The following is a 12,922-nucleotide window of genomic DNA, read 5'->3' on the forward strand; positions in this document are numbered from 1 at the left end:
AACAAAATCCACCTGCTGTTCTGAAAAACAAACCAACAGGACAAGAAGACAGGATGATGTCTTAACTCTATGCTACAGTCTCATTGATCTTTTGCATTCCCAATAAAGTTTAATAAATTAGATCATAACAAGAAGGGTAAAAAACCTCTAAAAACAGTGAACCTGGAGAATGTTCTGATGTAAGGTTTTAACTTTACATTTGCATGGATTCATGCAGATGACATGCCACCTCCAGAAAGTTACATTAATACCTTAATATTTGAAAAGCAAAACAAATATAAAGCTCTGACATTTCGCAGTACAGCAAAAATGCCAACTGTACATAAGTGTCTTGTTTTTGCATTACATGTGAGCAAATGTTAAGGGCGAATGTGTTTATAACTTGTGAACCAGTGGCCAGTCTAGTGTTCCAGCTCAACCCCAGCAGCATGTCTTGAACAATGGGCTTGACCTACACTAGAACTGTTGACATGTGAACTGTGAAACAAAGAGCTTCTGGGCTAAAAACACGTGTTTTTTATTACTTTTAAACAAGTATGCTGTGGTACATCCATAACAACACAGTTCGGAATCCATTTCAAGTGTTTACATCTACACGCTTTGTACATGTTGTATACAAAACAATAATTTACGTCCCATAGAGTTCTAGTTACACTCAACTATACAAGTAAAAGAAATAAATATAGAGAACAAAGATGGTCAACATGGGAAAACGTAAAAAGCAGAACCCCACCAGCACCAGGTTTATATTTGCATCTTGATGTGCATTTCATTTTTACGAGAAAAACTACATCAGAAAACACCTGTCCTCATTCTCTGATGCTGCATTCACACTGAACACAAATGAAGCACCTGGTAAAGTGTTTTTTTTTTTTTTTTTTTTTATAATGCTCAATTTAAATTAAAAACTAAATGATAAAAATAGTCAACACGACAGCCTTTTGGCTCGTTGATAAAGATTTTACGACAACTTGGTTGGGCAATTGTTCAGTTCCATTAAAAAATATTTATACTGCATAATTGAAGTACATGATCAGCACGCAGTTACAGAACTGCTCCGTTTCATGGTTAGAAATTGTCAGACGTAAATGTGGCCACATGCACTGTTGAACACACGCCATTACTTGACCAAGTGCTACTAGAAACAATATAGCAACCTGTTGTTTGTAACTTATTACTTGTTATTGATGCAAACAATTAGCACTTTGCATTTGAGGGAAATTGATGAATACAAAGTAAAAAGTATCTACTACAAAGACATCTGCACAATCTGCCATGCAACTGTCACCACATGGGACATGCAGTTTCAAGTGCACGTCCAAGGAAGGGTCTGTTTCTAAAATTATGTACATGTGTATACATTTGAAGACTTACAAGCCTGGGAATGTCAAAAGTTGAAGTTGAAAAAGAACATGGACTAAGTGTAGAACAAATACACTACACTGTATACAGGTGGATGTTTTTTGAGGGGTGCGTGGTGGGTGTGTAGTACAATAAAACAGTTCTCGGCTGTGGCACAGCATGCTGCTTAGAGTCACTCTGCCTGGAGCACATCTTTGTGATGACGCATAATGTGCTGGTTTTTTTCTGAGGGCCGCCGGAAACCTTTAGAGCAGATCTCGCAGCGATGAGGATAGTCTTTTGTGTGGATGGAAATGACATGGCGTTTGAACCCTGAAGCATCCCCTGTGCTGTAGTCACAATACTGGCACTGGTAAATTCTTCTCTCCTTTTGTCCTTTGCCAATCACTACTGTGACACTGCTGGCAAGGCTGGCTGCACTCACTCGGGCCGGAGGACCAGAGCCACTGGAGCCACTCACTGACTTTTTAGGAGAGACTGCTGAAGAGTTTGCCTCTGGCCGCTTGGGCTCAGTCTTTTCAGGAGATGCCTGTTGCTCTTTTGTGTGGACAGACAAGATATGGCGACTGAGAACAAAAGGATCTGCTATTTTAAAGTTGCAATGTCGGCACTGGTGAAGTTTCTTGCTGCGATGGGATAGGGAGTGCTTTTTCAGTTCAGATGGCCTGTGGAAGCCTTTCCCACACACCGCACATTTGTGCGGATAGTCTTTTGTGTGGACAGAAATGATATGGCGTTTCAAATCACTGGAATTGGAACTCTTGTGATCACAGTGGGCACAATGGTGGGTCTTATTCTCCTCATGAGTCAGTCCATGTTGGATTAGCTCCTCCTCCTCAGCAAAAGTCTGAAAACAGCGTTCACACTTGAATGGCATTTCTTTACTGTGTTTGGTCTTGATGTGAGTCTTAAGGTTTGACGAATCAGCAGACTTGTAGTCGCAGTAGAGACAGGAATACGGCTTCTCACCTGTGTGTGTGCGCATATGTTTTTTAAGTTCTGATGGGTGGCGGAAGCCCTTACCACACTCCACACAGATGTGAGGGAAACTTTTACTATGAACAGCCAAGAGGTGGCGGTTTAGCAGCCCCTGCTCAGCAGTTTCATAGTCACAAAACTTGCATTTGTGCAATTTGGAGGGTGGAGGTGGTGGCTGGGTTTTGGGTTCCCTTTGGTGCTGCAATCTGTGTGTGAAAAGCGCCGACTGCTGGTGGAACTCCTTCCCGCACATTTCACACTCAAATGGAGCTTTGCTGCTCAGAGCATGCACCTCCATGTGGTTGTGGAGGCTGGCCTTCTTATTAGTAGTGAAATCACAGTCTGTGCACTGGTATTTTTTCCTGGTCAGAACATCCTGGTGGTGGTTCTTAGTGTGCCGTTTAAGGAACCCACGCGACTTGAACTTCTTTCCACACAGCATACATGGATAGACCGTTAGAGGCTGACCATAGGGTCCAATGATGATGGCTGGAAACAACATTGACCAAATGAAAATTGAATAATTTCACATGCATATCAACAGCAATACCACTAGTGTGTGCACACGGTGATATTTTGTTTTCTAACAATGTGCAGCACTTTCAGGACTAGCACTTGATATATAGCACACTTAAGAGTTTAGGACTGTTACCTGTCTGCACCTGCCGCGGCTCAGACCTTCTCTTCTTGCTGCGTTGCCTGTTGAGTTCATCAGTTCTATCAGACTCATCAATGTGCAGCAGAGCGCTTGCTGCCCCATTGCGATTTTCACAACCCTCGCCATCATCAGGACCTGGAGAAAAAGCTCAGTTTTAAAACTAGGGCAGGGTTACTACTGCATAAACACACAAGCTAGCTATGTTCTTTCTCCCACTCTCTGCGCCATGCATGAAAGAGAGAGAGCCCTGCTGTACAGACAGTGGGACAGAAGAGTCTCAGCCCAGTCTTGTTTTGTATTTTAATCATGAAAAAAAAAAAAAAAACTGGTATCAAAAGGAAACGCACGGCTAAAATCTTCAAACTAAGACTGATGTTAGATACATTACTTCCCATAAGCAAGAGGAGGGGAACCTTAACTTGTACAAAAGAAACAAAAAATACCTCAAAAGGTAATAAAAAAAGATAAAATGTTGAGCCTATTATTTGGGTAATATTTAAAAATGATTCAATCCCATACGAATAAAAAAAATTAAATAAAAATCATATCCAAGACAAAACAGTATAACCTCGGGTATATTCTACTACACCCTATTCATGCTTAAATGGTAAAAAAAAGAGCTACTTAGAAGCAAAAAAAACCCAAAACATTAAAGTGTACTTTCTTCACTTAAAATAGTGCTCATTTTAAAACAAAAGAACTTCAATGTTCCTTGTTCACAAAGTCTCAATAGCTTACCATGGTTTCCTTGATTGTGTCGAGAGTCCCCTACAGACATGTAAACCATTTTCTCTCTAAGTGGATGTCCAGAGTCAGCCAGTGCCATACTCTCATTGTCACTGATGTCTACGGATTCACCTACAGGAAAATTATGGTTTCAAAGATTATAAATAAAGCATAACAAAACTTAAAATTTAGTCAAATGAACCCACAATCAATGACAATGACTGTACTTACCCATGTCGTCCTCTCCAGAATCTGCTTTAAAGATGTACACCTTGATGACTTCCTGTCCATCCTCATCCTTCTCCACTTCATGATCCTCCACAGCTCCCTCTACTGTCACTTCGGTCCCATCTTCAGACACCATTTTACCAGCTTCATCCACTTAAAGTACAGACAAACAATGATTACAGGAATCATGAGAATTGCCCTAGATTAAGATATTTTAAAAATCTGCACCCACAAGATATCATTAAGTAGTCTCCACAGCCGTCCTGGTCCTCGTCCTGCTGTTCTTGGTCCAAACCGTCCTCTGGGATGTCACTCATGGCTACTCCTTCCTCGTCTCCCTCTAGGGCCATCACACAGGTCTCTACAGCAACATCTTCATCTTCATCGCAGTGTACATACTCAGAAACCACATCCTCAACTGCATCCTGGATGACTAGCTCCTCTGAGGCAAACCTGTGAACCGCCATGCCTTCCCCCTCGCCTTCTGATACCAACACAGTCTCTTGAAGCTCCACAACAAACTGCCCGCCGGCACCACCCTCATCTGCAAGAAGCAGGATTACCTAGTTAGCCAGTTAACAAGCCAATAAATAACATTATGTTGTTTTTTAATACGTGTGCGGACTTGACCCAAGAAAAATTACGAGTCATCTTCAATTTTACAATGACAGATTTAACCATCATCTGCACCAGTAACACCTAACATATAAGTTAACTGGCTAACAAAAGAATCCTGCTTCTTGAAATGCCCCAAAATACAAATTGCTTAAACATACATAGGTAAAGAAAAATGAAAAGTCCTCAATTATATCAATCAGGTTCCCAAATTTTTCAGGCCAGGAACACCAAAACAACCTATGCAACAAGCCCAGGATAGAAACTAATGTCTGTAATGCAAAACATTTTAAACCAGTTTTATTCATTTATGTCCAAAATTTACGGTCTTGGTTGACCCAGTTTCACTACAATATACTTACTTAAAATATATTATTATAGTGTAATAACTAACGACCCCCTGGTCAGTGCCTCAAGACTCAACCCCCGCTTTGAGAACCTATGATCTAAATAAATGCATTGGGAACTAATCAGCTAAAGTTTTAATATGCCCCATTCTGTATAGAGTTTAAACACGTTAATGTAGGAGTTACCCGATCCGTGTAGTATTAACTTAGGCTCTCTGGATTGTATAGAAAGCCTGGTGTCATCCTCATCCATTGTCTTCGCACTGCATTTGTTACTGGAGAGCTGGAAACAAATTATGGGGAAACTTAGATTGTCACACAAATGTAATAATGTGATATTCTTAATTTCATTATAACACAGGAGTCAAATTAAAAACCTGCTTAGACAAATGTCATGAAGATGTCAGTGGCTGTGGTGACATGCACACTCCAAATGTGGACATTATTGGAGTTTACACAATTAAAATGACATGAAAACAATACAATTATCTTATTTCCTTCTTATCACAGTCCCTTTGATTACTCAGATCAGATTTGTAGTTTGGAAGTCGTTTGAACAGTATTAAAGATCCAGAAATCCGATTTTGGTGTGCATGTAAACAAAGCCAGTGATGCTGAACAGACGGAAAACGCTTTGGTTAAGACTTTTAAATATTCAATGTTATTACAGAAGAACGTGCAATCTGATATTTTAAGTTCCCATTTAAGAGGGCAGATGGGGGAAAGCAGATACATCAAACATCCCGATTACAGAAGGAAGATGCAGATGTAAACAGAGGTGGGTACATCAGCTCTGTTCATTGATTCAGTGGAAGCACATCCCCCATATTCAGGTGATATGGACAATCGAGAGATGGGGTTAGAAACTAGTTACATTTTAGAATATTAGCATTAAGCCTTTATGAACATAACCGGTGCAGGATCAGTGCTCTCAGCCTTGTTTATTAGCCACAAAGCCCATCCTCACAACCGTCTGCAAAGACTCACAACGAATTAAGCATGTTTAGGAAGTATTTAAGCTGTGCAGTCACAAAGCTACTGTGTCCAGAGATGTGAGAGTGCAAAATGGTCTGTAAATGTGTGAGTAGCACTGAGCCAGGGGGAGGAGGGCTGCACATCTCTCACATTCTCCACAGCGTCTTTCACTCACAGCAGCATGCGCCATTTTGTTAGCCTCTGTCCAACCAAAGCTAATGTAACAAAGACTGAATTACGCCTCTCACAGAGGGCAAACATGAGCGGGGTTATCATTATGACACAGCGCAGGATGCAATAAGGAGTCTATAAAGTACAAAACACGACAGAGTACATACATGCGTGCGCGTAAAGCGTTTTGGTGCAGAGCTAACCGGACAGGCCCACATCGACACTTACGGCCTGCGCCGAGGCCTGGGCCTGAAAAGGCCCAACCCTCTGCGGCCTCAAAGAGAATAAAGACCAAAGCTGTGCATGCATACAAAGGCAAGGCGATACAGCCACACATCACTCGATATTGGCCTCGAAATATCAAATGTGAGCGTCGTACCAGAGTTCTGCTTCTGCAGGGATGGCCTCTGTCCCTTGTCCTTCCCCAGGCCGCTGCTTTCCCCAGACTCGGGCACGATTCAGACGGGGTTTTGTGTTATTTGGGCGGGCCGCAGAGAGGCAGAGAAGGAGGGGTTATGGGTTTCTTCTGGAGCTCTGCTGAAAGCGTCTAGAGCCAGGTCTTGTCCTGCTACAGCCCCCCGCTCCTCCAGCGCCAAGGCCGCCGTCAGCACAACACGTCACAGGCGCACAGGGCAGGAAAACGCGGAAGAACCACAGAGAAGAAGCACCATAGAGCAGAAGCATAGAGAAGCACCATAGAGCAGAAGCACAGAGAAGAAACACAGAGAAGAAGCACCATAGAGCAGAACTGCTGCAAATACTGCACTGCTACCACAGAGTACAGGCCATCAGCGCCTTCAAACAAGTGCCAAACCACCCAGGGCCCTGCTTATGCACATTATTAATGGCCTGTGATGGATTCGTGTTGTGTGTTCTGATATGTGGCAGACCTTCAGTGGGTTTGTGACTGGCCTCTGGCTTTTGGAGAAAAATACTAAATCCAGCTTGCAGTGACAAAGCCATCTTCTAAGGCCATTATGGTCTTGTGTTGATAAAGACTTTTAATAAGACAGGTTACTCTTATGATTCACGGCCATTTTCACTGAAATGTCTATACATGATACAATAAATTAGACTTTTTAATGAATATTCAAACAGGAGAAAAGACTGACATCCCTTTGTAATCCGTGCCTTTAAGTTGCCTGTAATTGGCCAGAAATCAATCAACTCTTCATCTCAGAGAGACAGATGGACAGTATGTGCTGGATGATGTGCACATTGCCTGTGTTTGCTCTCTTTGACAGTAGGCTGTTTTATGGAACTTTACAAACAATGTCAAATATCACCAAGATGATAATCCAAAATTTAAATAATTGTAAATTGAAGGTGCACTGTGTAAATGTTCTGGTGATGTGTCCGCCACCTGCTTGTTTCTACAGTGTTGCAATGCTCTGAATTTCCCACAGTATTGCATTAACCATGGCTATCTAGTGTGTATTTAATTGCAGGTGTTTTTATTGCTCAAAAATATTGTAATAAACATGCATTCTATCTGTGAGCAGGTCACCTCTCCCAAATCTGACTTGTAACTTAGCCTGGTGGTGTCAATTGATTGATTGTTTCCATGGAGATATGCCATACTTTGGAACATTTAGTGTGAAACAATAACCTAAGCAAATACTGTAGAAAATAAACAAGGGAAACAAAAGGAAAGAGTGCTGACAAAATAAGTCTACTTTCAATGTCATGTACAGCAACAGAACTGTGTTGGTAGGACATCAGTGACGCATATTAACTCGCCTATAGAGGAAGTCTGTAAAGTAGCACTAAGCAAAAAGCAGCAGTAAGCAAAAAACAACTGGAAGTTAGACATCAGCCTCATTTTATTATGTCATAAAATAATAAAACATAAAATACATAAAGACAATAAATCTGATTGTGCCTATATAGCTTAATAACCCTACAGATTTGTGGATTAGTTTAGATATGGCAATAAAAACAAATTACATCATCACTGGATGTTCAAAGATTGATTTCTTATGTAATAATTCAAATCATGTATATTAGTTATCAAAACAAAGATACATTTTATTTTGCAGTCATTTTCACTAGGTCCGTTTTGTTTATTGCAAAAAGTCGCCAGCCCTCCTCAGAGGACAGGTCAGCTGCTCCCCTGCGTTTGTAAAAGTCAATGGACTTTGTGTTGTTTTCTGCAACAATGAAGTGCATGCTGCTACAGCGGGTCTTAACAGCAATCTGGAAGAAACGCAATGATCTTGTATTTGGGGAAAAAGGGCTCAGAATTAAGAATAACACAGTTTTAAAGTTATTGAACTTTACCTCACTGAGCACCTTGAGGATTTTAGAGCCAATACCAAAACCTAGAGGAAATCATAAGCCTTATAATACCAAGTATAATAGTTTGCACTTAAAAAAGTGACATAACGTGAACATACCTCGGTAATCTTCCATGACATAAAAGTCCTCTAAATACAGCAGTTTCCCAATCCAAGGGTCATAGGTAAAGTAGTACATTGCAAAGGCTACAACACTGTGACCTGCAAAAACAAAACTCTTTGTTTGTAATGTTTTGTGCACTTCAAAATTGCTGTTATAAGGTCCATTTAAAATTCACCATCTTGTGAGCCTTGTTGTTCTTTTGGTACTTCCGCAACCAGGCAGTGGTAAAATGGATGATCCCCAAAACCATCATCAAGTAGATCTGATTATATACATTACAATTGAGAACATGTATTAACTTACCATACCATACCATAATATCAACAGAATCACAAAAATCACCTTTTTCTGTCAGCTTGACCTGCTCCTCCATTTCCTCAAATTTGGCAAGTTCCTAAAATTAGATACAAAAGAGGTAGTCACAAGTGTTTTCATGTGATTGACAAAGAAACTTACTTGAGTCAGCAAAAAAGACAAATAAAAAAATACAAAAGCTAAACTATATTGGTGAAAAAAGTTACCTTTATGAGTCGTAAGATATCAGTCACATCTTTAGGTTCCGCTTTCCTCAATATAAAATTGGCCATTTTCTCTTTTTCCCCTTCTTCCCTTTGCTTACTAGTCCTCTGAATGTGAACAAAAGTAGGATTTGTTTCTTCATTCGCTCCTCAGGAGTTTACCCCCCGGCAAAAAATAGGAAACTATCATATACTGAAAAATATTGGCTGCTTGGCACAGAATGAGCCCTGGCTCCTTCTACACTTGCTTTAAGTGGTGGGGGATGTGGTCAATATCCTTATAAGGTTGTAACACTATGTCATTTCCTGTGTCAGCCTCTTGGGTCATCAAATTATTAACTAGGTCTGGAACAGACTGGGAGCGTGAATAGTTAAACATCTACTAACCCGCATAAGCAAACTGTTCCCCGATTGTAGGTTTTATTTGTTTCTTTTTTTTATAGAACTCGATGACTTTAGAATAAATAATAGAGCAAACCATAAAAAAAATATATTGCTAGGCAGGCAGTTTATGTCCCCATTATGATCATTCACTTATTCTGTAATAATGCACAGAATTCAAAATATTTTAGTCATTCGTTATCCAGCATCTTCTAGATTTTCCCCCCACAAACCTAAATTCTGAACTTATTAGATATTCATGGATTTCGGCATCGTGTTAAATGTAACATTTTGAGGTTTCTCCCCCCCCCCCCCCATGTAAAACATGCTTTTTTATTGTTTATCAGTATGGCAACAGTCTAATTTTTCATCATTCTGGACTCATGTATAGGTGTAAACAAAACAAAAAAAAAGTAGTCCATTCGCTGCTCTGAATCTAAAATATGGTCTTTTAAAATGGTTTCTTGAAAGGTTTATTAAAGACTAACAAATCAACATTTCCACTTTTGAAAAATCCAAACATTGACAGAAAAGTGCTCCAACAATGTAGAAATATTTGTAATATCTCATGAACCAAACAAACAAGCTTTTAACCAAAAGGGTGATTTGCAGCGTAAACAAATGACTGGGCTCTCTGAACTGGAGGCTCTGTGGATTCTCTTTAGGTAAGAGAATCAAGTTATGCTTGTTCCAACTTATGCTTTGAAAATCATGTTTTAAATCCTGCCTAATTCCCTTTTCAAATCTGATGCCCAAAAAAGAATAAGATTTATGGGAACAGTTTAGGTTATAAAGTACAGGCTCAGCTGAACATGTTGTTTAAGACAAACATTTTATTAGTGTGGAATAAGTGCAGTTTAGTTGGTCTTGCCAAAGTATTTTAGTTTGCCCGAAGGGTCTGGAATGATCTGTGAAGAAATTAAACAAAGTAAACACCATACAAACGACAGACCATTAACAATCAACTAATATGATTGTTGTTGACATATTTTCCAAGGCAACTGCATGATATTTAATCTTTTTAATAATCAAATCATTAACTCAAGATACTCACTGTGTCGCTGCCAGGCTTCCATCCTGCTGGGCACACTGCAAGATAATAAAAAATCATTTGTTACCTTGTACCAACTAGGGACCTTGCAACTACAAGACTACAAGGACTCCACTCATACCTTCTCCATGTTTATCAGTATACTGGAAGGCCTGGACCAAACGGAGAGTCTCATCTACCGATCGCCCCACTGGCAGGTCATTCATCGTTATTTGCCGCAGGACGCCTTTGTCATCAATGATGAAAAGTCCCCTTGACAAGCCAAAAGAAGGATTTACAACTCTTAGTCCTACTAAGGTTCTTGCATGCAAATGAATATGTATACAGTGTATATAAACCTTAGTGTGTGTCCCTGGTCTTCAAGGTAGACACCATAATCTTTGGAAATTTGGTGAGTGAGATCTGACAGCAGAGGGATCTTCATTTGTCCAAGACCTCCTTGCTTTCGAGGTGTGTTTATCCTGACAAATAAATAAGCAAAACTGGTTAGAAATTTTCACTGTACAATAAAAATATGAACAAATCAAACTTTGTGTTGATGTCTCACCAGGCCAGATGGGTGAATTGGGAGTCCACTGAACAGGCAACCACTTCTGTGTTGATGGCCTGAAACTCGTGCACACGATCACTGAATGCAATGATCTCAGTGGGACAGACAAAGGTACTGCAAAAAAAAACAGCACTCACAAGTACTTTTCCAATGAGACCAAATGGTAAATTTCAGCAATGCTACTCACAAGTCCAACGGGTAGAAGAAGAAGACTAGATATTTGCCTTTGTAGTCTGCCAACTTTAGCTCTTTGAATTCCCCATCAATAACAGCTGTTCCTTCCCAATGTGGGGCAGGCTTAGAAACTGTAAAATGTCACATTAAACACACACTAAGTAATTTTTCAGTTGGAGGTTCCACCCCCATCTTGTCTCTCAAGAGATGTTTTTGCTTTGCATATAATTTTGAACAATATGGCATTAAACTTCTCCGTCTCCATTGAGATGAACAGGTAGGGAAAACAGGCCAAGTTACATGTCATATCTGCAAAGAGTTGGCCATGCACAATAAGAATGCATGTTTTTCCAAGGTATTTTAGAGAAACGAAAATGTGTGCATCTACATAAAGACTAGTTTTCAATCACATACTCTAGAACATTCCACATAAAGGAATAATACTTTTATGGAGACAACCAGCAGCAAGAAACTAGCAGACTTCCCACAAGAAAAATTACATTGCGTAGCTTTAAATTGAATAGAAAGTCTTATTATTTTTGTTTTGTCTCCAATAATGAAAATGAAAGCTCTGTAAGTATTCCATTGCTTCTATAATAATACATGTGTTGCCATCTGACAGTCCATGTGAGTGCTGAGCTGGTCTTGCTGGTCTTTCTGCTCCTGTGTGTGTGGCTCCTGTGTGTGTGGCTCCTGTGTGTGTGGCTCCTGTGTGTGTGGCTCCTGTGTGTGTGTGGCTCCTGTGTGTGTGTGGCTCCTGTGTGTGTGTGGCTCCTGTGTGTGTGTGGCTCCTGTGTGTGTGTGGCTCCTGTGTGTGTGTGGCTCCTGTGTGTGTGGCTCCTGTGTGTGTGTGGCTCCTGTGTGTGTGTGGCTCCTGTGTGTGTGTGTTGTTCCTGTGTGTGTGTGTTGTTCCTGTGTGTGTGTTGTTTCCTGTGTGTGTGTTGTTCCTGTGTGTGTGTTTTTCCTGTGTGTGTGTTGTTCCTGTGTGTGTGGCTCTCGTATGTGTGTGGCTCTTGTGTTAGTTTAAGACCAGTGTTGGACACGTGCCATGTAAAGTCATGTGTTACACATCCAGAACAGAGACAGTGACGTGTCACAATAACAAAGTCTTTCATGGATGAATTAGAGTAAACGTCACTGAGAATATGAGATGATGATCAGTGATTATTGGTGAGTAATCACAGATAAAATTGCTAAATGCTGCTGTAACATGGCTCACTCTTTGCTTTGCTGAGGTGCAGAGAATGGTCGGACACTGGCACACGGAAAGCCTCCCCGGGATAGACGTGTCCTCCCGCGTAGTTGTAACATTGGGAGTTCTTCGCGCCATCCTCCGCTGCAGAAATGACTCTGGTGATGAACAACAGAAACGTGCACAAGGCACAGAAAATATTCGTCTTCGAGTTTGACTGCAACAAAAACTCCATTGCGGCGTTTCTCCAGGTGCACGTAGTCCTCACTCACTGCTGAGAGTTTGAAGCGCCTCTTCCTTAGTTTTGTCTTCCTCTCCTTTCTATTCATCGAGTATCCGAGCAGCCCTACTGCCATCTCCTGGATCTTATAGGCTATTCCTATTGATGTGGAAATAGTTCCAGAACAGTGCAGTCCTCAAGCACTCTTAAAATCATAATATCTTAGCAATTAATATCATATAGCACACTTAACTTGTAATCCACCTCAGTATGTCACCAGAAAGGCAAGAAAAGACACAGCCAGTCAGATACTTTAAAGAGTCTTTTATTTCCGTGCTACAGATAATACCATTATTTTCATGGGGTCATTCTTTGC

At 40.6% G+C, this 12,922-nt stretch overlaps 3 protein-coding genes across 6 annotated transcripts; all 3 read right to left on the reverse strand.

The window, feature by feature from the left end:
* Positions 1 to 501: 501 nt before the first annotated feature.
* LOC129456136 (zinc finger X-chromosomal protein) lies at positions 502 to 6,867 on the reverse strand. Of its 4 annotated transcripts, none has more exons than XM_033978428.2 (7): positions 6,440 to 6,867; positions 5,101 to 5,197; positions 4,185 to 4,292; positions 3,956 to 4,105; positions 3,737 to 3,856; positions 2,993 to 3,133; positions 502 to 2,829 (listed from the first exon to the last, which is right to left on the reverse strand). In XM_033978428.2, the coding sequence occupies exons 2-7, from the start codon at positions 5,165 to 5,167 to the stop codon at positions 1,535 to 1,537; spliced, it is 1,881 nt and encodes a 626-aa protein (XP_033834319.1). In that variant the 5' UTR covers positions 5,168 to 5,197; positions 6,440 to 6,867; the 3' UTR covers positions 502 to 1,534. The 4 variants fall into 4 exon arrangements, with proteins under 4 accessions (XP_033834319.1, XP_055082416.1, XP_033834316.1 ...); XM_055226441.1 differs by having other exon boundaries at positions 4,185 to 4,313; XM_033978425.2 differs by having other exon boundaries at positions 4,185 to 4,496; positions 6,440 to 6,710.
* Positions 6,868 to 7,859: 992 nt separating this feature from the next.
* Positions 7,860 to 9,233, reverse strand: LOC117381469 (diamine acetyltransferase 1). The gene is made up of 6 exons (XM_033978445.2): positions 8,982 to 9,233; positions 8,803 to 8,854; positions 8,636 to 8,722; positions 8,457 to 8,558; positions 8,341 to 8,381; positions 7,860 to 8,256 (listed from the first exon to the last, which is right to left on the reverse strand). Exons 1-6 carry the CDS (start codon positions 9,045 to 9,047, stop codon positions 8,089 to 8,091), a joined length of 516 nt encoding a protein of 171 aa, XP_033834336.1. The 5' UTR covers positions 9,048 to 9,233; the 3' UTR covers positions 7,860 to 8,088.
* Positions 9,234 to 10,174: 941 nt separating this feature from the next.
* On the reverse strand, positions 10,175 to 12,649 carry prdx4 (peroxiredoxin 4). The gene is made up of 7 exons (XM_033978442.2): positions 12,354 to 12,649; positions 11,148 to 11,265; positions 10,958 to 11,074; positions 10,749 to 10,871; positions 10,532 to 10,662; positions 10,414 to 10,448; positions 10,175 to 10,267 (listed from the first exon to the last, which is right to left on the reverse strand). The coding sequence occupies exons 1-7, from the start codon at positions 12,559 to 12,561 to the stop codon at positions 10,217 to 10,219; spliced, it is 783 nt and encodes a 260-aa protein (XP_033834333.1). The 5' UTR covers positions 12,562 to 12,649; the 3' UTR covers positions 10,175 to 10,216.
* Between the last annotated feature and the right edge of the window lie 273 nt (positions 12,650 to 12,922).

The sequence above is a fragment of the Periophthalmus magnuspinnatus genome, chromosome 14, assembly GCF_009829125.3.
Source record: "Periophthalmus magnuspinnatus isolate fPerMag1 chromosome 14, fPerMag1.2.pri, whole genome shotgun sequence".
Taxonomy (NCBI): Eukaryota; Metazoa; Chordata; class Actinopteri; order Gobiiformes; family Gobiidae; genus Periophthalmus; species Periophthalmus magnuspinnatus.